Consider the following 22,877-nt stretch of genomic DNA (forward strand, 5'->3'; position numbering starts at 1 on the left):
CAGCAGCTCCCACTGCTGCTGGCGACCTCCAGGCCGGTCATTCTGGGCGGGGACTTCAACTGCATCATCGATGCGGCTGGACGATCCGGCAGGGCCGGAAGCAGATTGGACGCTACGTCCAGATCCCTGATGGAAACAGTTAAGGATGCCAAGCTGCACGACGTCTTCAGCAACCCTGCAGACGGAGCGCAGCGTAGATACACCTGGTCGCGGCCAGACGGGTCCATTCGTTCCAGGATAGACTTCCTGTTTGTGTCCCGTGCATTCACAGTCAGATCCACCGACGTCAAGCCGGTGTTCTTCTCTGACCACTGCCTCCTACTGGCGGACTGCCACTTGGAGGAAGACCTGAGGGTGGGCAGGGGGGCATGGAAGCTAAATGTGCAACTGCTGACCCCAGAGAACATTGAGGAGCTCAAGAGGGATTACAAAGGTTGGAGAACCGTGAAACCCCTCTTTGAGTCCCTGACACACTGGTGGGAAGTGATCAAGGGAAGCATCAAGAGGTTTTTCATCCGCAAAGGCACCCAGAAAGCTAGAAAGGAACAGAGGGAAATGTCCCGACTCCAGGAAAAGATGCAGAATCTGCTCCGGCTGCAGTCGATGGGGGTCGATGTCAAGGAGGAGCTCCAAGAGGTGAAGGGCCAGCAAGCCTCGCACTTTGCCTCGGAGGCCTCCAAGATCATCTTCCGTTCCAGAGTCCGCTCCGTGGAGCAGGATGAGACGTGCTCACGTTTCTTCTTCCAAAAGGTACACAGAGAGCGCTCTGTGATCAGCAGCCTGAAGGAAGAAGACGGCTCAGTAAAGTCATCACGGTCCGACATTCTGAGGATCAGCAAATCCTTTTATGCCGGACTGTATGACGTGAAGCCCACGGACAGCACGGCCTCCCAGTCCTTCCTGTCCTCTATCACGGAGGTCCTAGACCACAGTACGCGGGAGAGCCTAGACAAACCGCTAACTCCTGACGAACTGACTAAGGCCCTCGAGTCCTTCGAGAAGAGTAAAACCCCCGGAAGCGACGGCCTGCCGGCGGAGTTGTATTCGGCTCTGTGGGACTTGATCGGCCCAGACCTGCTAGAAGTGTACGAGAGTATGCTCCTGGCCGGCAGCATGTCAGAATCCATGAGGAAAGGCATCATCACCCTCATCTACAAGCACAAGGGGGAAAGGGAGGAAATTAGAAATTGGCGACCCATTTCACTGTTGAATATGGACTATAAGATTCTGTCCAAGGTCATCGCCAACCGGGTCAAATCCGCTCTGGAATTGGTGATTCACCCTGACCAGACCTGCTCTGTGCCAGGCAGGAAGATCTCTGACAGCCTGGCGCTGCTCAGGGATACGATTGCCTATGTACAGGACAGGGGTGTGGATACCTGCCTCATCAGCTTGGATCAGGAGAAGGCCTTTGACAGAATATCGCACACCTACATGGGGGATGTGCTCTCCAAAATGGGCTTTGGGGAGGGAATTCGAAATTGGATCCAACTGCTCTACACTAACATCAGTAGCGCAGTCTCAATCAATGGGTGGGAAACAGATAGCTTTCCGATTAAATCTGGAGTCAGGCAGGGCTGCCCTCTCTCGCCTGTCCTTTTTGTGTGCTGCATAGAACCCTTTGCCGAGTCCATCAGGAAGGATCCGGGCATAAGAGGAGTGACGATCCCAGGCAGTGGAGGCACTCAGGTAAAAGCCTCCCTGTACATGGACGACGTCGCCGTCTTCTGCTCGGATCCGCTGTCGGTGCGCAGACTGATGCACGTCTGCGACCAGTTCGAACTGGCCTCGGGAGCCAAGGTAAATCGTGGGAAGAGCGAGGCCATGTTCTTTGGGAACTGGGCTGACCGATCCTTTGTCCCCTTCACTGTCAGGGCTGACGGCCTGAAGGTGCTGGGGATATGGTTCGGAGGGACCGGGGCATGCGTTAGAAACTGGAAGGAGCGAGTGGCTATGGTGAAAAGGAAACTGGGCATGTGGGAGCGACGCCCCCTCTCCATTGCGGGTAAGAACCTGGTCATCAGGTGTGAGGTACTCTCGCTGTTGCTGTACGTGGCGCAGGTCTGGCCCATTCCACACTCCTGCGCGATGGCGATCACTCGAGCCATCTTCCGCTTTATCTGGAGGTCGAAAATGGATCGTGTCTGCAGGGACGCGATGTACAAGCCTCTAGATAAAGGGGGAAAAAACGTGCCCAACATCGCCCTCATACTGATGGCCACCTTTGTGTGCGGCTGCATCAAGCGGTGCGTAGACCCTCAGTACGCAAACACAAAGTGTCACTACGTGCTGAGGTTCTACCTGTCCCCGGTGTTGCGAAGGATGGGTCTGGCCACGCTGCCGCGGAACGCTCCAAGTAGTTGGACCGTGCCGTACCACCTGTCCCTGGTGGAAAAATTTATGCAGAAAAACACCTTTGACCACAAGTCCATCAGGCAGTGGTCAGCACGTAACGTCCTAGAGGCCCTGAGGGATAAGGAGAGGGTGGACCCTGTGGGATGGTTCCCCGAGCAGACTGTCAAAGTCATTTGGCAGAATGCCTCATCGCCAGAACTTTCCAACAAGCACCAAGACGTAGCTTGGCTGGTGGTGAGAAAGGCCCTCCCCGTCAGATCCTTCCTACACGCCAGGAGTCTCACCCCCTCTGCACGATGCCCTCGAGGTGGCTGTGGTGGGGAAGAGACCGTTGTTCACCTCCTTGTGGATTGTGCCTTTGCAAAGAAAGTCTGGAGAGAGATGCAGTGGTTGCTGTCGAGGTTCATCCCGAGCAGTTCTGTGACACAGGACTCTGTGCTCTACGGGCTGTTCCCAGGGACACACACCGAGACAAACATCAACTGCAGCTGGAGGATCATCAACTCGGTGAAAGACGCGCTTTGGTCTGCCCGAAACTTGTTGGTCTTCCAGCACAAAGATTTGTCCCCGACCGATTGTTGCGGACTGGCACAATCCAAAGTCCAGGACTACGTGCTGAGGGACGCACTAAAGCTTGGGGCAGCTGCCGCAAAGGCGCAATGGGGAAGGGTCGCTGTCTAAGACCTTTCTACCACAGCGCACCGAGAGACTGGGAACTGTTTAGAGCCCCTCGGGCTGTACAGATCAAAATGAAAGGCTGTAAAGGACTGTAATATTGTTTGTACTGATGCACCTGGTGATACATTTTGTAAAAGTTTAACCTGGATTGTACCCTTGTAATGTTGTTTTTGAAATGGTTTTGAATGTGATTGAAGATTTTTATGAATAAAGTATATTTTTACAAAAAAAAAAAAAATTCTGGGAGAAGTCACCGCAGACACCACGACTCAGGAGGGAATCGAGGAGAAGGACTCTTGCACTCAACAGGAGGAAGAGCATCCAACAGAGGGCGCTGGTGAGAAGTGACTGAAACATTCTGGGAGAAGTCACCGCAGACACCACGACTCAGGAGGGAATCGAGGAGAAGGACTCTTGCACTCAACAGGAGGAAGAGCATCCAACAGAGGGCGCTGGTGAGAAGTGACTGAAGCATTCTGGGAGAAGTCACCACAGACACCGCGACTCAGGAGGGAATCAAGGAGGACCCACTGTCAAAGAACGGAATAGCCCCAAACATTACATTGCTGTAGTGTTTCCATCCCTCCCTCCTCCTCAAACCTAAAAAAAGAGAGGAAGAGGCAGTGCCTTCAGGAGTGCACCAGACCTGCGAGGGACACTCTTCTGAAAGTGGATTTTAAAGAAAAAGCAGCTTATTGCTGAGTAAATCCTGGGAGCAGACTCAGAGGGAGGAGCACCGGAGCGGTGAGTATAAATCTAGCTTACCTCAGGGATTCGTGGCCTTGTCTCCAAGGAGCAGACTCGGAGAGAGGACCAACGGAGCGGTGACCTCGGGGCACAGAGTAACTGAAGCCAAAACTGAAAAAGTGACATCACAGGAAAGTTGTGACCTGATTGGTTGGTAGGAAATCTGCACCAAATTTGAAAAAAAAACACACTGCAAAGCTAATTAATAAATTAATTAACTAAGTCGAGATGGCCGGGCAGGTGATGTGCTGTAGCTGTATGATGTGGGAGCCGGCAGATCCCATTGCAAGCTGCAGTGACCACATCTGCAGCAAGTGTTGGTTGCTGGAGGAACTCCAGCTCAGAATTGATGAGCTGGAGTCCGAGCTCTGGATGCTGCAGCACATCTGGGAGGGGGAGAGTTACCTGGACGCTTTGTTTCAGGAGGTGGTCACACCCGGTAGATTAAGTAACTCAAGTTCGGTCAGTGGTCAGGGTCAGCAGGGTGTGACTGCAAGTGAGGCAGGTAGAGGGATCCTGTGTTCAGGAACAGAGGAGCCTCAGCTCTTGACCTTGTCCAACAGGTACGAGGTACTTGCTCCCTATGTGGATGAGGAACAGGGCTCTAGGGAGGATGAGCCTGCTAACCACGGCACCGTGGCACAGGAGGTCATTCAAGAAGGGGGAGCAAAAAGACAAGTGGTAGTTGTAGGGGATTCTATAATTAGGGGAATTGATAGCATCCTTTGTAAACAGGATCGAGAATCCCGCATGGTATGTTGCCTGCCCGGTACCAGGGTGAGGGACATCTCTGACCAGCTTGAAAGGATATTGGAGAGGGAGGGGGAGGATCCAGTTGTTGTGGTCCACGTCAGGACAAATAACATAGGTAAGACTAGGAAAGAGGACCTGTTTGGGGATTATCAGGAACTAGGAACTAAATTAAAGAACAGGTCCTCAAGGGTTATAATCTCCGGATTACTACCCGAGCCACGTGCAAATTGGCATAGGGACGCGAGAATAAAGGAAGTAAACACGTGGCTAATGGAGTGGTGCGGGAAAGAGGGGTACCAATTCGTGGGGCACTGGCATCAGTATTGGAACAGGAGGGATCTGTACCGTTGGGACGGTCTCCACCAGAACCAATCCGGGACCAATGTTCTAGCGAAAAGGGTAAATAGGGTGGTCAACAGGACTTTAAACTAGAAAGTTGGGGGGGGGAAAGGGAAGGGTAAAACTCCAAGGAGTATGACTAATGGGAAACAAAGCAGCAGGTTAGCGTGTCGGGGGGGTGGATTCAACTTCATGGAAAATTATGAAAAAACTGAAAAGAAAGGAGAGCCCAAGAGAGGCTATTAAATTCTCCAGAACACAAAATAGGACAGAGTGTTTGGAAAGGGCTAGGAATCTAACTTCAAGCACATCAGATAAATAGACAACAATGAGAAAGGGGACTGGAAATACAGGACTGAAGGTGTTGTATCTGAATGCACGCAGTATAAGAAATAAGGTAAATGAGCTTGTGGCGCAGATTGAAATTGGCAGGTATGATGTGGTGGGCATCATGGAGACATGGCTGCAAGGGGATCAGGACTGGGAGCTAAATATCCAAGGATATACATCCTATCAAAAAGATAGGCAGGTAGGCAGAGGGGGTGGGGTTGCTTTGTTAGTAAGAAATGAAATTAAATCGATAGCAAGAAATGACGTAGGGTCAGATGATGTAGAATCTGTGTGAGTAGAGTTGAGGAACCGCAAAGGTAAAAAAACCATAATGGGAGTTATGTACAGGCCTCCGAACAGTAGTCAGGATGTGGGGCACAAGATACACCAGGAGATAGAAAAGGCATGTAAGAAAGGCAAGGTTACAGTGATCATGGGGGATTTCAATATGCAGGTAGACTGGGAAAATCAGGTTGGTAGTGGATCCGAAGAAAAGGAATTTGTGGACTGTCTACGAGATGGCTTTTTGGAGCAGCTTGTGGTGGAGCAGGCAATTCTAGATTTAGTGATGTGTAATGAGGCAGATTTGATAAGGGAGCTTAAGGTGAAGGAACCCTTAGGAGGAAGTGACCATAATATGATAAAACTTACCCTGCAATTTGAGAGGAAAAAGCTGGAATCAGATGTAACGGTATTACAGTTGAATAAAGGCAACTACAGAGGCATGAGGGAGGAGCTGGCCAGAACTGACTGGGAGATGAGCCTAGCAGGACAGTGGAACAGCAACGGCAGGAGTTTCTGGGAGTAATTTGGGATATACAGAAAAAATTTATCCCTAGGAAGAAGCATACTAAAGGGAGGACGAGGCAACCATGGCTGACAAGGGAAGTCAGGGACAGCATAAAAGCTAAAGAGAAAGCATACAATGCGGCGAAGAGCAGTGGGAAATCAGGGGATTGGGAAGCCTACAAAGACCAACAGAGGACAACTAAAAAAGAAATAAGGAGGGAGAAGATTAAATATGAGGGTAAACTAGCCAGTAATATAAAAGAGGATTGCAAGAGTTTTTTTAGATATATAAAGGGTAAGAGAGGCAAAGGTGGACATTGGGCCGCTGGAAAATGACGCTGGACAAGTAGTAGTGGGGAACAAAGAAATAGCGGAGGAACTGAATAGGTACTTTGCATCAGTCTTCACGGTGGAAGACACGAGTAACATCCCCAAAGTTCAAGAGAGTCGGGGGACAGAGGTGAGTATGGTGGCCATTACTAAGGAGAAGGTGCTAGGAAAACTGAAAGGTCTGAAGGTGGATAAATCACCTGGACCAGCTGGATTACACCCCAGAGTTCTGAAGGAGATAGCTGAAGAGATAGTGGAGGCGTTAGTGGTGATCTTTCAGGAATCAGTCGAGTCAGGGAGGGTGCCAGAAGACTGGAAAATGTAACCCCCCTGTTTAAGAAGGGAGTGAGGCAAAAGATGGGAAATTACAGGCCGATTAGCCTGACCTCGGTCGTTGGTAAGATTTTAGAGTCCATTATTAAGGATGAGATTTCAGAATACTTGGAAGTGCATGGTAAAATAGGGCAAAGTCAGCATGGTTTCATTAAGGGGAGGTCATGCCTGACAAATCTGTTAGAATTCTTTGAGGAGGTAACGAGTAGGTTAGACAAAGGAGAGCCAATGGATGTTATCTACTTGGACTTCCAGAAGGCCTTTGACAAGGTGCCGCACAGGAGGCTGCTCAGTAAGATATGAGCCTATGGTGTTAGAGGCAAGATACTAGCATGGATGGAAGATTGGCTGTCTGGCAGGAGGCAGAGAGTGGGGATAAGGGGGTCCTTCTCAGGATGGCGACCGGTGACTAGTGGAGTTCCGCAGGGGTCAGTGTTGGGACCACAACTTTTCACTTTATACATTAATGATCTAGATGAAGGAACTGAGGGCATCCTGGCTAAGTTTGTAGATGATACAAAGATAGGTGGAGGGACAGGTAGTTTTGAGGAGGCGGGGAGGCTGCAGAAGGATTTGGACAGGTTAGGAGAATGGGCAAAGAAGTGGCAGATGGAATACAACATGGATGGAACACAACATGGGCAAGTGTGAGGTCATGCACTTTGGTAGGAAGAATAGAGGCATAGACTATTTTCTAAATGGGGAGAGAATTCAGAAATCTGGAGTGCAAAGGGACTTGGGAGTCCTAGTCCAGGATTCTCTTAAGGTTAACTTGCAGGTTGAGTCGGTAATTCGGAAGGCAAATGCAATGTTGGCATTTATTTCGAGAGGACTAGAATATAAAAGCAGGGGTGTGCTGCTGAGGCTTTATAAGGCTCTGGTCAGACCACATTTAGAATATTGTGAGCAGTTTTGGGCCCCGTATCTCAGGAAGGATATGCTGGCCCTGGGGGGGGTCCAGAGGTGGTTCACGAGAACAATCCCAGGAATGAAAGGCTTAACATATGAGGAACGTTTGAGGACTCTGGGTCTATACTCGATGGAGTTTAGAAGGATGAGGGGGGATCTGATTGAAACTTACAGAATATTGAAAGGCCTGGATAGAGTGGATGTGGGGAAGATGTTTCCATTAGTAGGAGAGACTAGGACCCGAGGGCACAGCCTCAGAGTAAAGGGAAGACCTTTTAGAACAGAGATGAGGAGAAACTTCTTTAGCCAGAGAGTGGTGAATCTATGGAATTCATTGCCACAGAAGGCTGTGGAGGCCAGGTCATTGAGTGTATTTAAGACCGAGATAGATAGGTTCTTGATTGGTAAGGGGATCAAAGGTTACGGGGAGAAGGCGGGAGAATGGGGTTGAGAAACTTATCAACCATGATTGATTGGCGGAGCAGACTCGAAGGGCCGAATGGCCTAATTTCTGCTCCTATGTCTTATGGTCTTATGAAGCTAAAACAATACAGTTACAACTTATTATCTCGGTCTCTTTCGTGGCAGGCCTGTCATTTCTTAGATGAGTTGATGCGTTAGTTGAAGTGAAGGTCTTGTAAAGCAGAGGATTTCCAGTAGGTTGGTTCTCAGGTGAACTCAAATTTGGAACAGGTTGGAGGGAATCCTTCTCTCACTTTCAACGCGTTGCTGTTTATTGGCTGCTTGGATGACTTGCAGCAGGTTTGATGGCTTTCTGTGGAATTCTCTCTTTGTCTGCAAGCAGATCCTACTGATTTAAAGCAGACCACAAACATAGCTTCCTCATCATGTGGCTTCCACAAGTTCAAAGTCCTTTTTTCAAACAAAAGGTGTTGATTATACATCCTTTGTTGTTGTTTGACACCCTGAGAGTTTGAGACAGCCAATATCTCTGTGTTCGTATGACCCATTCAACTGACTATTTTGAATTAGTTTCAGGAAAAGTCATCAACTCAACGTCAGTTTGGGAGATTCCTTTTGTTCCCTCTTAAGGCAGAGGAGTGGTTTCAATCAACAAAAGTCAGCTGCCCCTTGGACAGCCATATTTATGCAGCCTTTTGTTCAGTTTTGAAAAATATAGTATTGACTGAAAGTTTATAAAATACCGGAACATTACAATATTGTCTCACATAGTCTTTTGCATTGCTCACTCATGAACCTGTCTCCATACACTCATTGGTGGGGAGGTACATCACTGAGGAGAGATTCCCAGACCCTCATAATATCCAGTGTTATGACATGGGAAATGATGTGTGCTAGGCGGACCAAATCCACAAGGGGAACTTTGTCACCCTATCACAGTGGTTTTGCAATTGGTATTTAGTATGAGAAGATATGTGACTGAATTCAGAGGTAATGAGTCCAAGACCTTTGGAGATTTTAAAAATTAAATTAAAATATTTATTAACAAATTAAAAAATTTCAAGCACATACATAAGACTACAATTACTTACTACTATAACAACTCCTAAAATTCCTAATTAACTTGACTCCCAGTTACACATCCCCTTTAAGGCAACAGTCCAAAATAGATTTAAAACAAAACCAATAAGTTAACACCTTACCCACTTGACAGTGGAATTCCAAAAGGCTTTCTCCAACTACAGTTACTGGACATAACAGACTTATGCACAAATGGCTGGAGGCTTCTTCAGGGCTGTTCCCCACACTCCTGTCAGATCTTATGTGGCTCTCTCCTCACATAACCTTTCATTCTCCTTTATATATATTTCTCTGTCTTTAATATGTAAATTCTATTGTTCCATATGTCTTTGGAATTGCACCTTTCCCATAATATAAAAACTTTCATGTTGCCAATATTGTCAGTAACCTTTGGGGAAAATAAACACGTTCCTTAGTCTTGCTTATCTGGCTAGCTGTAAACAGACTAACATCCCTTTGAAATCTAAACAATCCCTTCACTTATCTAAAAATGCAAATTCCCTTCACGCCTTACATGCTAAGTCAGCATCCATGTTTATTTATCAGCATTTCAAGTACATTTCTACACCTAGCTTCTTTTGATAATTCCAAGCTTGCAATCTACCTGACTCCAAATGTAATTAAATCACACAGACAGAACTATCTACACTCACACCCATAAACCTACATTACAACAAACCAGAAAAATATTATACTTCAGAACACCGGGTTATTTTAATCTAGCCGGCTGAAACTTGTTAAAAAGGCTATCTGGAGGACAGTAATATTTTCAGCTGGTTTCTTTCCTTCAGACCCATTCAGTGACTTAGGGTTGAGAAAGACATCCTAAAGTTGAGAGTGATCATCTGAGAAGTACACATGACCTGGGACAGTCCCAAAAAGGGATTAGGATAATAAACAACCACATACACACATACATACAATATTTATTCACCATTGGGTGACATTTGTGCAAATATTGTAACAAGACGCATACTTTTAGAATAGAGTATGTTATTTTTCCTACCAAAATGTAAGGAGGCCACAAAATAGGGGTCTAAATGGGGTAGAGGAACAAAGGAATCTGGGGATACAGATGCACCAAAGTTAAAGATGCAGGTTAATAAGGCCTTTAAAAAAAGTGTCTCTAAAGGGATAGAAACAAAGAGCAAAAAAGATATGTTAATCTTATGAAACATTGGTCAGATGACAATTGAAGTTGTGTACATAGTGCTGGTCTCCATAATATAAAAAAGATATAGAGGCACTGGAGGGGATGTCAATTTTAAAATATTCTCTGATGGGACGTGGGTGTCACTGGCAAGACCAGCATCTGTTGCCCATCCCTAATTGCCCTTGAACTGAGTGGCTTGCTCAGCCATTTCAGAGGGCAGTTAAGAGTCAACCACATTGATGTGGGTCTGGAGTCATGTGCAGGCCAGACCAGGTAAGGACAGCTCTGAAGAAGGGACATATGGACTGGAATTGTTAACTCTGTTTCTCTCTCCACAGATGCTGTTATACCGGAGTTTTTCCAGTATTTTCTGTTTTTGTTACAGGTAAGGACGGCAGGTTTCCTTCCCCAAAAGGTATTAGCGAATCAGGCGGGTTTTTAAACAACGGTTGATGACAGCTTCATGGTCACCCTGACTGACAGTAGTTTTCAATTCCATATTTTTGTTCATTAGTTGAATTTAAATTCCACCAGCTGCCATGGTGGGATTTGAACCCATGTCCCCACAGCATTAGCCTGGGTCTCTAGATTACTAGTCCAGTATCATTACCACTATGGTACCATCATAACATAACAGAAATTATAATCATCAGGGAAGACTGAACAGACTGGAGCCCTCGTCTCTAGAAAATAGAAGATTGAGAGGTGACCATGGTGACCTGATGGAGGTCTTTGAGATCATCGATAAGTATATTCAAGGCTGAGATAGACAGGTTTTTAATCAGTAAGGGAATCAAAGGTTATGGGAAAAAGGCAGGAAAGTGGAGTTGAGGATTATCAGATCAGCCAGGATCTCATTGAATGGCGGAGCAGACTCGATGGGCCGAATGGCCTACTTCTGCTCCTACGTCTTATGGTCTTATGAAGGGGTTTGACAGGGTAAATGCAGAGAAAATGTTTTAACTTGTTGGGGGAGACCAAATCTAGAGGCGATAAATAAAAGATGCTCACCAATAAATCATTCAGGAGTTTTTTTTTTCAACCTAAAGAGCAGTAAGGATGTAGAACTCATTACCACATGCAACAGCTGAGGTGAATCACATTGATACGTTTAAGGAGAAGTTAGAGAAATGCATGAGGGAGAAAGGAATAGAAGAAACAGAATGGTGAATGATTGTTTTTCAGACTGGAGGAAGGTATACAGTGGGGTTCCCCAAGGGTTGGCATTAGAACCACTGCTTTTCCTGACCTATATTAATAATCTAGACTTGCATGTACAGGGCATAGATTCAAAATTTGCAGGTGACACAAAACTTGGAAGTATTGTGAACGGCGAGGAGGATAGTGACAGGCTTCAAGAGGACAGAGAGACAGGCTGATGGAAGGAGACGCTTGGCAGATGAAATTTAATGTCGAGAAGTGCTAAGTTTTGATGGGAACAACATGGAGAGACAATATGAAGGATACACTTCTAAAGAAGGTGCAGGAGCAGAGGGACCTAGGGTAAACGTGAACTCGGTGAAGGTGGCAGGGCAGTTTGAAAAGGCACACAGGATCCTGGGCTTTAAAAATGAGGGCATAGAGTTAAAAAGGAAGTTATGCTGAGCCTTTATAAAGCACTGGTTCAATGGCAGAGCAGACTCGAGGTGCCAAATGGCCTACTTCTGCTGCTATTTCTTATGTTCAACCTCAACTGGAATCGTGTTCAATTCTGGGTACCTGTTAGGGGAAAATTAAAAATGCTAAAAGAGAACACTAAGAATTTACTGAAGAACACTTAAAATTTCCAGGCAGACATGGCTGCTAAGCATATTAAGAGTTGACGATTACCAGATGAACATTGCATAGCCTTGAGAGTCAGACTAGAGACACAAGAAAGGACATATGTTAGATTAGGTGTACTCCCCTCTCACATAGGGAAGGGGCAGATGGTTTTAGCTTAGATATGGGAGGACATAAAATGACAAAGAGGGGGCTTTGATGAAACACAAACAGGTTTGAGTTGTGAGAAGCCAGGTCTTTGCGTGTTTTAATTTTGCTTGGATAATATAATTATGTATACATCCTTTAGAATAATTGGTTAGCAAAATCACGTTTATGTACTCAATAGGATAGTGTTAACATGGGACCTGTGTGTCGGTTACTGTACTCAAATGTATTATAAGAAAAAGTACAAAAGTAATGAAATGCAATCAATCTGGGAGCTGGCTCTTCATTCTTAGGAATGATTGTGGCTCCCTTGCATATGCTTGAATAAAACCGGTTAAAGGAAACCTGAGTCTCTGTGGTCGCTGTGTGATCGGGGATTGTAACTTCTCCTCTTCAACTGGCCTATGTGGTAGTTGCAGGATTGGAGGGGGGACCTTCTTCAGTACCACACTTTAGGAAGGACCTGAAGCCATTAAAGAGAGTGTAGAAAAGATTTGAGAGAATAGTTCTAGGGATGAGAGACTTCAGTTTATGTGGATAGTTTGGAAAAGCTAGGGCTGCTCCTCTTTGAGAAGGTGAAGAGGAGATTTGATGGAGGTGTTCAAAATCATGAGAGGTCTGGACAAGAGTAAATATGGAAAAACTATTGCCATTTGCAGAAGGGTCAAGAACCAGAGGCCACGATTTAAGGTGATTGACAAAAGAACCAAAAGCGACGACAAAAACATTTTTTTAGACAGCAATTGGTTAGGATCTGGAATGCACTGCCTGAGAGTGCGGTGGTGGCAGATTCAATCATGGCTTTCAAAAGAGAATTGGATTATTATCGGAATAGGACAACATTTGCAGTTTGATGGGGAAAGAGCTGGGGAGTGGGATGAGGCGTTGCTGTTGCAGAGGGCCAGCAAGGACACAATGGGCCAAATGGCCTCAGTTTGTGCTGCACCATTCTATATGTTGATGGGGTGAGGTGGAGAAGGGAAAGAGGAGGCTGAAGTAGAGCATAAATTCCACAGAAGTGCAAGGACCAGTTGGGCCGAATGGCCTTCTCTGCATAGAATTACATAGAAATTACAGCACAATCTCAGATTGAAAACTGGGGTCACATCATTCAGAAACCACCTGATTTTTGAGCTTCAACGATATGCAGTGGCATACGTTTCTCATCAAATATGATCCTGGCAAAGTTGGTTACAGTGCAGGTCAGAAACAAAAGCAAGAGAGAGTCTCTACTACATTATCCTGGGCACATGGTACACATTTTACACTTATACTGCACCTAGTAATGCATTATGGATTAATTCCCATTAACCAACAACATTTATATGCACTCTGGACATTGATCAACAATGAATACTTTCCTTGCTTAGAAATGTACATTTAAAAAATGAGAACATATAGTAATGATATAGGGCACTTTCATCCCTAATTTACAGTTAATTTGAACTATGAATTCTGTGCCACAGTAAGAGCCACACTGAAGAGCACAGAAAGTGGCATTATTTATGTAACTGATCAGGCAAGCCAAAAAAGATTTACTTGATTGGCTTAGTATTCCAGCTTCCAATGAAGTACTCCCTGACAGTCACAAATTTGACAGGGCTCAACGTTATTCGACATTAATCTGAGCCAGTGATTCTACTCTCAACTGAACATTCAGCAGGGGCAGATTTGGAGTACTCTGCATCCAGGAACATCCAACCACTTAAGCTAAATTATGTCATTTTTATAACAGATACAAATGAAGGGAATCAAACTCAATATGAACGTCAAGTCCTGAGCATGCTTACTCCAGGCACTGTCAAAATGTGGACATCCAATTGATGTATCCAGATTAAGAGGCAGGGTAAAAAAAGCCAGGTGGGGAATTTACATTGATCTGGTCAGACAGCACCTTGACCACTGTGTCCAGTTCTAGTCACTGAAACAAAGGAATTATTCCAGCTCCGGCAGCAATGCAAAGAGGCCAAGAGGTTGAGTCCTGGGCTGTGAATTCCCGACCCCATCACTCCGAAACAGGAGATTCAGCGGCCCAGCCAAAAATCCATCGACTTCCGGCGGGGCCAGACGATCCCGGCAGCGGACAGGGGTGGAAAATCCCGCCCTTGGAGTCAGAGGCCGGAGTTGGGAGTAAAGATTCAGGCCTTCAAAAGAGGTAAGAGAGAGGGAACTTCAGAGGTATGAATGAGGAATGTATTGTTTCAAAAAAGGTAAGCTCAGACATGCAGAAAGGTAAACATTATTAAAGACTTGCATTTATATAGCACCTTTCGTGATCTCAGGATGTCCCAAAGCACTTTTCTACTAGTTAATCCATACCAGCAAGACAAAGGGACACAGATTCAAACTGGCAAAAGGCAAATTTAAGACTTATTTTAAGGTCTTCACCCACAGTGACTAATACTTGGGAGGCCAAAAACATGGAAATTATTTAACACAGCTTTCATATTGGAGTCAGTAGGATGGTTGTGATGCCAGCTCCAATAGCAAATGTTACCCAAACATAAGTTTGTGGCATTCACAAAGGCCAGTTTCTAAGAAAACCCAGTGAAAAACAGCACACACCCTGCTAACTACAAGGAAAAACAGCTTAATAAAATGCATGATGATTTGGTGAAATTATAGGCCTTTTCCAGTAACAATGAGTTAGGATGGTAAGAATGGCCTGCATCTCTATCTTTCTGGAAATTCCCTACGTACTTGACCTCTCTGCTTACCCAGATAGTGATCATAATATGATTGAATTTTACATTCAGTGTGAGGGAGAAAAGAGTGGGTCTAAGGCTAGTGTTTTAAACATAAAATCAGGGCAATTGAGTGCATGACAGCAGAGCTAGCAAAAGTGAATTGTCAAGTTAGGTTAAGAGGTAGGTCAACAGAGGTTTAGTGACACACATTTAAGGGGATATTTCAGAATACACAAAATAGATGCATTCCAACGAGAAATAAAAATTCCAAGGTGGAGGATCCATCATCTGTGGTTAACTAAAAAAGTCAAAGATAGTATCAAACTTAAAGAAAAAGCATATAATTGTACAAAGATGGGTGGCAGGTCAGATGATTGGACAGAATATAAAAACAGCAAAGAATGACAAAGATTAATAAGAAGGGAAAAATCAGAGTAAGAGAGAAAGCTAGCTATAAGTATAAAGACAGATAGTAAGAGTTTCTATAGATATTTAAAAAAGAGTTAACAAAGTGAGCACTGGTCATATAGAAAGTGAGTCTGGGGAGTTAATAATAGAAAATAAGGAGATGGCAGATGAATTGAATAGGTATTTTGCATCAGTCTTCATTATAGAGGAGGCAAGTAACATCCCAGAAATAGCTGTAAATCCGGAATTGGAAGGGAGAGGGGAACTCAAGAAAATTACAATCAGCAAGGAAGTGCTACTTTGCAAATTGCCAGAACTATGGGTTGACAAGTCCCCAGGTCCTGGTGGATTTCATCCTAGGGTCTTTTAAGTGGCTCGTGAGATAGTTGATGAGTTGGTTTAATTTTCCAAAATGCACTAGATTCAGGGAAGGTTCCACTAGATTGGAAAATAGCTAATGTAACTCCTTTATTCAAAAAGGGAAGGAGACAGAAAGCAGGAAATATAGGCCAGTTGGCTTAACATCTGTCATAGGGAAAATGTTAGAAGCTTAATGAAGATGTTATAGCAGGGCACTTGGATAAATTGAAGGTAATCAGGCAGAGTCAACATGGTTTTGTGAAAGGGAGATTATGTTTAACCAACTTATTGGAGTTCTCTGAAGAAGTCACATGTGCTGTGAATAAAGGGGAAGGGGTGGATGTACTGTACTTAGATTTCCAGAAGGCATTCGATGAGGTGCCTCATCAAAAATAAAAGCTCAAGGTTTATGGGGTAACATATTAGCATGGACAGAAGATTAGCTAGCGAACAGGAAACAGTAGGCATAAATGGGTCATTTTCTGGTTGGCAGGGTGTGATGAGTGGGTGCCTCAGGGATCAGTGCTGGGGCCTCAACTCTTTACAATTTATATAAATGATTTGGATGAAGGGACTAATGGTGTGGTTGCTAACTTTCTGATGACACGAAGATAGGCAGGAAAGTAATTTGTGAAGAGGACACAAGGAGGCTGCAAAAGGATATGGATAGGTTAGGTGAGTGGGCAAAGATCTGGCAAACAGAGTATCATATGAGAAAATGTGAGGTTGTCCATTTTGGCAGGACAAGTAAAAGGGACATATTATCTAAACTGAGAGAGATTGCAGAGCTCGGAGATGTAGAGGGATCCAGGTGTCCTAGTGCATGAATCACAAAAGGTTAGTATGCAAGTACAGCAAAGCAAATAGAATGTCATCGTTTATTACGAGGGGAATTGAATACAAGAGTAGGGAGGCTATGTTTCAGTTATACAGGGTGTTGGTGAGACCACATATATAGTACTGTGTACAATACAGGTCTCCTTATTTAAGGAAAGATTAAATGCATTAGAAGCAGTTCAGGGAAGACTTCGTAGACTAATACCTGGAATGGGCGGGTTGTCTTAAGAGGAAAGGCTAGACAGACTGGGCTTGTATCTGCTGGAGTTTAGAAGAGGCAATTTGATTGAAACAAAAGATTCTGAGGGGATTTGACAGGGTGGATGTGGAGAGGATGTTCCCTCTTTTGGGAGAATATAGAATTCGGGGTCACATTCTCAAAATACAGGGCCACACATTTAGGACAGAGATGAGGAAATTTATTTTCCCTCAGAGGGTTGCGAAACTTTGGAATTCTCTTCCTCAAAAGGTGATTGAAGCAGAGTCCTTGAATATCTTTAAGGCAGAGGGAGATAGATTCTTGATAAGCAAGCGGGTGAAATGTTAACAGGAGTCAGCAGGAATGTGAAGTGGAGTTTAAAATCAGGTCAGCCATGATCTTATTGAATGGCAGAGCATGTGCAAGAGGTGTCGTGGCCTTCTCCTGCTCCTAATTCATATGTTTGTATGCCAGGTGAGAAGAAAAAATCTTCAGGAGTGTTTCATAATTACCCATACAATACTGTGAAAAATTGCACACACAGGGCACAAGAGACAGCATATAAATAAAAATAATATATAACACAGGAACTTTTCATGTATGCACAAAATCCTCAGGTCCCAGAAAGAGACCAACTTTCTGGAGTTTTTGCTTGGAGCCTCTTAAAAACTAGTGAGCATTGCTCGAGGTCACTAACTTGCTTAATCTAGAGCAGTTTTATAGTAATGGCCATTTTTTGAAGATAGTAGTTTAAAGATGGATGAGTGCAGGCTGTAAATTCAATTTGCATTCAAATCAGTCAAATGGAGTTAGTGAAGTTGAGATTAAAAATTTAGCAGAGGGCTTGATGTCCAATGCTCTTTCTCAAATTGGGATCTCAGATTATAATTCTTCACCAATTAATAGACTACAGTGAAACATATGTTCAGTTATAAAACCCCGCCTTAATAGACTTGAAGTTGGCTTCACTCCAGGGCACAAATATGCAAGACGCCTGAAAAGGAAAACCCTCATTACAGAAAACCAAAGCAACACGAGACAGTAATTGCCATCTTTATTGATGGTTCCAAAGCAAAAGGACTGTACATTTACAGTAAAGTGAAATTTCACAGTAAACATTAAACTTTCTTATAAAACAAACATTACAGGACATTAAGACGTATAAAATCATTGAATTTCCATGCTATTGAACTACAATCTGAGTGCTCCCAAAAATACAATAGCCTTTTAAAATCTATACTGTATATTACTAAGTTATTGCAGTCAGTAACTTGGACTAGAGCGTGATGTCCATAATAACCAAGTCGTTGTCAAGTCACAATGGCACACAGTTGGGGCATACAGAAACAGGCAACTCATGCTCAATAATGACACCCGGATGCCTAGGAACAGCTAGCATCTCATTTTACAAAAAATAATCACATGAAGGGCTTTAACACAGTATAGTTCAGTTTAAAAAAAATTGGTCCAGTATCTTTATATAAAACGAAGGATGAGGAAAGCAAGAGTCTACAACTCATGCTTTCTGCCACTCAAGCGAAGAGAATCATTCCAGTTCTACAAGCCATCTGGTCTTTCTCAGAATTCTTGTACAATTGAGTCCATTATATGCAAAAGTCCCAACCAGCCCCCATGTTTAAAATAAAAAGCATATAATTCACTTGCATGCAAGGCAGTGGATTATACACCATGATAAATGATTTGGGACTCAGTTTTATGACTTCACAGCAATAAGCCTCTATCACAGCTTTAACAAGCAACTTGCAAATTTTGCTGTAGGTAGTATTAAAGCTGCACAACGAACTCAGCGTAAGTGAAGAGGATCATTGGGGAAAGGAGATTGAAGGAGGAGAGGGGAAAGAATTGAGTGCTTTGAGGGAAAAAAATTCTTGGCAATTTTCTCTTGACCGGCAGCAGTCTAATAATTCAAACAGGCAAATATTTTCTTCCCACTTTCACAAATGAAGAATTGACTGTCGGGTAACTTGTCCATCCAGAAAGACAAGGGGGTCAAATGGCTTCCCTCATTCACGGTTATCGCACAAAACACAGATTCCTAATTAGCAGGGCTCCGCCCAAAAGGCAGGAGGATCATGAAAAGGAATGCATTAAAAGTGACTCAGTTTGCCATTCGATTGGAAGTTACCTTTGAAGCATGTCAACTCCAGCCCCGTGATCAGCCTTAATCATCACAGTGAAAGACAAAGCAGGGAGAAAGCTGCCACAATGTTCACATTGAATCAGACCATGTGCTCTTTGTGGATACATGCTTCCAATGTCACAGTGGCTTATAAACATGCAGAAGTCCACAGAAGGTGGCCCAGGGAAAGTGATCAACTGTTGACTTGTGTACCCATTGTGATACAAATTTTCAGGCAATCTAATTCAAATCATTGTTGGGGTCGCTTTTGGAGCTTAATTAAAGATGCTTCAATAATAATCAATTTGGGTACCAATCAGCAAGACAATATAAACAACAGAATTTAAGGTTAAAAAAGAAAAATATTGGAATACTATTAATAAACCTTACAAGGTCTTACCTAACTAAGAGACTGGATTAGTGATCAACGTTTGGGGTGACATTTTACAGAAAAATCAACCCAAGTAGGGAAATAAGAAACCTCTCTGTCGACCAGAGGAATTTTACCCCAGTCGCCCCTCTCCTCAAATTACTCAGGTATCTTCAACTTAATGGGCCTAGTGTCCAGTACTGAGAACAAAAAAGAAAATAAATCGAAATCATAATATTGTCATAAGTCAACAGCAAATGGGTTAACATTAAATCATAAGCAAACTACATACAGTATTTCAATAGTATCTTCCCAGGATAAGTAAAATGGTTAATGGCATTCTGCAATACTGACGTCTGATTGCTGCCGAATACTGATAAAACACAACCTATTTGTTAAAATGCCTCAATGACAACAGTTCAAGGTTATGGACCACGAGTTCTAACATACTGAGAAGACAAAAAGGAGAACCTGTATTTCAGCATCTTTAATAATCATTCATGCTGCAACAGAATCTATACTAGGCAGATAAAAATAAAACTACTCAACTTGACAAAACAGTGGGAATTAGTACACGGATTTTCTTTTGAGGAATGCTTTTGTAAACTGCTATGCCTCAAACTTTAATCAGCCCGTAGTCCCAGCAAATGATGCTGGAGTGGTCACTATATTGATGTTAAAACACTATTATTCAAAATACCTTTTTTTTTTAAAAATAAGAAACCATAACATGCTAAGATGATCGAGCTGTGCTACAGTTAGAATGTTGTGTGCGCGCTAGGTATTGAAAAGATGAACGGGAGGAGTGGTCTTGTGCGGAAGGATGAATGGGTTGGAACTTGATACACTGGAATTCTATGTTCAGCTTAGAATTCTGTTAGTTTATCCGGAATGGTTTTTCTTAATGATTGTCATGCTGCTAAGAGTCAGACTGACATCTACATACATATTGCTAAATTGGGAAGCCTTTTGTTTTAGTAAAATAGGGCTGCTTCTACTCAGTTAGAATCTTGGCAGTAGTAGTGTTTTGGGGTAGGCATCCCTCTGTAGTTTATTAGCACTGTCTGAGTAGACCATACCCTTCTGCCAGTTTCATCAAAACAAGTGCGGAAGACAAATTTTTTGTCTCAGCTGCCAGCAGGAGACTATTCCTGGGCTACTGCAGGCGCAGGGTCCGAGACTTCACTCCATTGAGAGTGAAAAGGTGCTGTAATGCTTTCTGATGTAGTCGAGGGGCTGGGGCAAAATGGTGGCACCGTAGAGAAGGATGGAAGTACAGGAGTCATGGCAGGATCAGCATGAGGGAGGTTCGAGAAGGCCAGATGTGAGACTGGGCTGGTGGTCGACAAGAGTGAACCTGGAAAGGAAGAGTCCAAGTTAAACATCAGAACAACAGAGTTAAGGCTAAATCCTGCACAGCAGAGAGCAGTGGAAGGTGCAGCTTTCTCCACAACTAGCATATGTCTGAAATTCTTCTGTGATTTTAGCATAGGAATGAACCATTTCACTTATTTCAAGGGATTAACCCTTCAAGTGCACAAAACAATGAGTGAAGTTACTACTACATACAATGATACAGCATCTTTAACACAGAAAAATATCCCAAGCAAGTCAGAGGGTTTATCAAAAACTGGACACAGTCAAGGAAGGAAATTTTAGGAGGAAAGAACCAAGCAGGGTTGGGATGAACGATCATTAACTGGAGATGTTCTGACTGCGATTGGATAGACAAGACTCAGGGCAAATGAAGGCAATCTTACCGAGGTGAGCAATGGAAAGAGATCTTGGAGCAGGACAAGGTGATCAACCTTGACCTCACTGCAGGCATTGACAAGAATGGGCAATACATTGTGGCCAAAGGCAATGAGAACTTGGGTTTATGACCCTGGTTAGCACTGTCCTGGTGCTGTAGTAGGGGCATAAATCTGATTTGGGGGGGGGGATTCAAACTGAGTTATGGGAAGGCAGGGACAGATTTTCCAGGATTGAGGGAAAAGGGGAATTGGGGGTGGAACAGTAATTTGAAAGAATTGAAGTTAGGTGGGAATGCAAGCTGCGAGGAGGACACAAAAAAGAGGCTGCAAAGAGAGACAGACAGGTTAAGTCAATAGGCAACAAGGCGACAGATGACAGAGTACAATGAGGGGAAGTGAGGATTTATTCACTTTGGTCATAAGAATAGAAAAGCAGAATATATATATATTTTTTTTTTAAAAGGTGTGAAACCTGTAAATGTTGATGTTCAGGGGCGCACTCGCACAAGGAACACAAAGTTAGCATGCAGTTACAGCAAGCAATTAGGAAGACGAACGGCAAGGGGATTAGAGTACAAGAATAAAGAAGTCTTGCTACAACTGCATAGGGCTTTGGGGAGACCATACCTGGAATCTGCATGCAATTTTGGTCTCCATATTTAAAGGAAGGATATACTTGCATTGGAGGTGATACAGCAAAGGCTCACTAGATTGGTCCCTGGGATGGGAGGGTTGTTCTATGATGACAGACTGAGTAAATTGGGCCTATATTGTCTGGGGTTAAGAAGAACGAGATGTGAACTTATTGAAACATAGTATCTTTCTTGTCAAACCCCTTCATAATCATCTAAGAGATTGTTCTTCCTGGCTGGGGGACCTAGAACATGGGAGCACAGTCTAAGTATAAGAGGATGATCATTTAGGACTGAGCAGAGAAGAAACTTCTTCATTCTTAAGAGTTGTGAATCTTTAGAACTCTCTGCTCCAGAGAGTTGTGGATGGAGTTGTGAATACATTTAAGTCTGGGTTAGACACAGTTTTGGTCTCTCAGGGAATCGAGGGATATGGGGAAGTGGGCGGGAAAGTGGAGTTGACACCCAAGATCAGTCATGATCGTATTGAATGGCAGAGCAGGCTCGACAGGCCGAATGGTCTGCTGCTCCTATTTATGTTCTTGTATTCTAGGAGAGAGGAGTGGCGTGGAGTTTCCTTTTGAGGGAGAGGGTGGTAACAGTAGCTTTGAAATGAAACAGGGACAGAATAAAGAATTAACAAAAACAGTTTAAAAAGGAATTCCAGAATTGCAGCACATTTAGATTTCAGAAACAGTTTAAAACAAGAAAAGTGCAAGTCCAAGTCAGCATGACTGTTTATTTTGGCTTTGTATATAATTCTTGTAATAAACTGAACTCTTGTTTCAGCCTGAACCATTTGGTCTGACATTTATTCAGCAAGAACAGGATTGGGCATCCTGTACAGCATCCAGTGTATAACCCAGTAGTACACAAGTACAGTTGCCCAAGATATGCTACTCTTATTCACCTCATGCCTTGGTTCACAAGAGAAGGCCTATGGAGTGTGCAAATTCTTGTGAACACAAGTAAAGGCAGTTGGCAGATGCCCTAAATCACAATAGCTTTAGTAAAAACCAGAGAGAGTGGAACTTCAGACACATATATAACACTTCTACCCATCAAGCCACAATCCAAATCCAAGGTCAAAGGGAATTCGGTCCTGTGACAGCAGGATTACTGCCTCTAGAAGAGAAATATCACATCATAAATCCAGTCTGACAAGCATTATTCAGGAAGGTGCATTAATTTCCAGCATCATGTGGTCTTTCAGAAGTGATTTAGAAGGCATGCTCAAAGTACAACAGCATCCCAAGAAAAAAAGGCGAATAAAGTAATGCCAGAGAGCATAAAATATTCATTTTTAATCAGTGCTGCAGCTAGGAGAGTGCTTTGACTTGAC

General features: G+C 43.8%; 1 protein-coding gene across 3 annotated transcripts in view; it reads right to left on the bottom strand.

Annotated features, from left to right (window-relative positions):
• Nucleotides 1–17,680: 17,680 nt before the first annotated feature.
• LOC144672673 (Golgi reassembly-stacking protein 2-like) overlaps nt 17,681–22,877 on the bottom strand; it is a 45,003-nt gene continuing 39,806 nt past the window's right edge. For 2 of the 3 annotated variants that reach the window (XM_078534558.1, XM_078534557.1), the window contains one exon: nt 17,681–20,506. In XM_078534558.1, coding sequence (XP_078390684.1) covers nt 20,295–20,506 — 212 coding nt within the window. In that variant the 3' untranslated portion in view covers nt 17,681–20,294. The remainder of the gene's footprint in view (nt 20,507–22,877) is intronic. The other variant, XM_078534559.1, reaches the window with a different exon arrangement.

Source organism: Cetorhinus maximus, chromosome X (assembly GCF_964194155.1).
Source record: "Cetorhinus maximus chromosome X, sCetMax3.hap1.1, whole genome shotgun sequence".
NCBI lineage: Eukaryota > Metazoa > Chordata > Chondrichthyes > Lamniformes > Cetorhinidae > Cetorhinus > Cetorhinus maximus.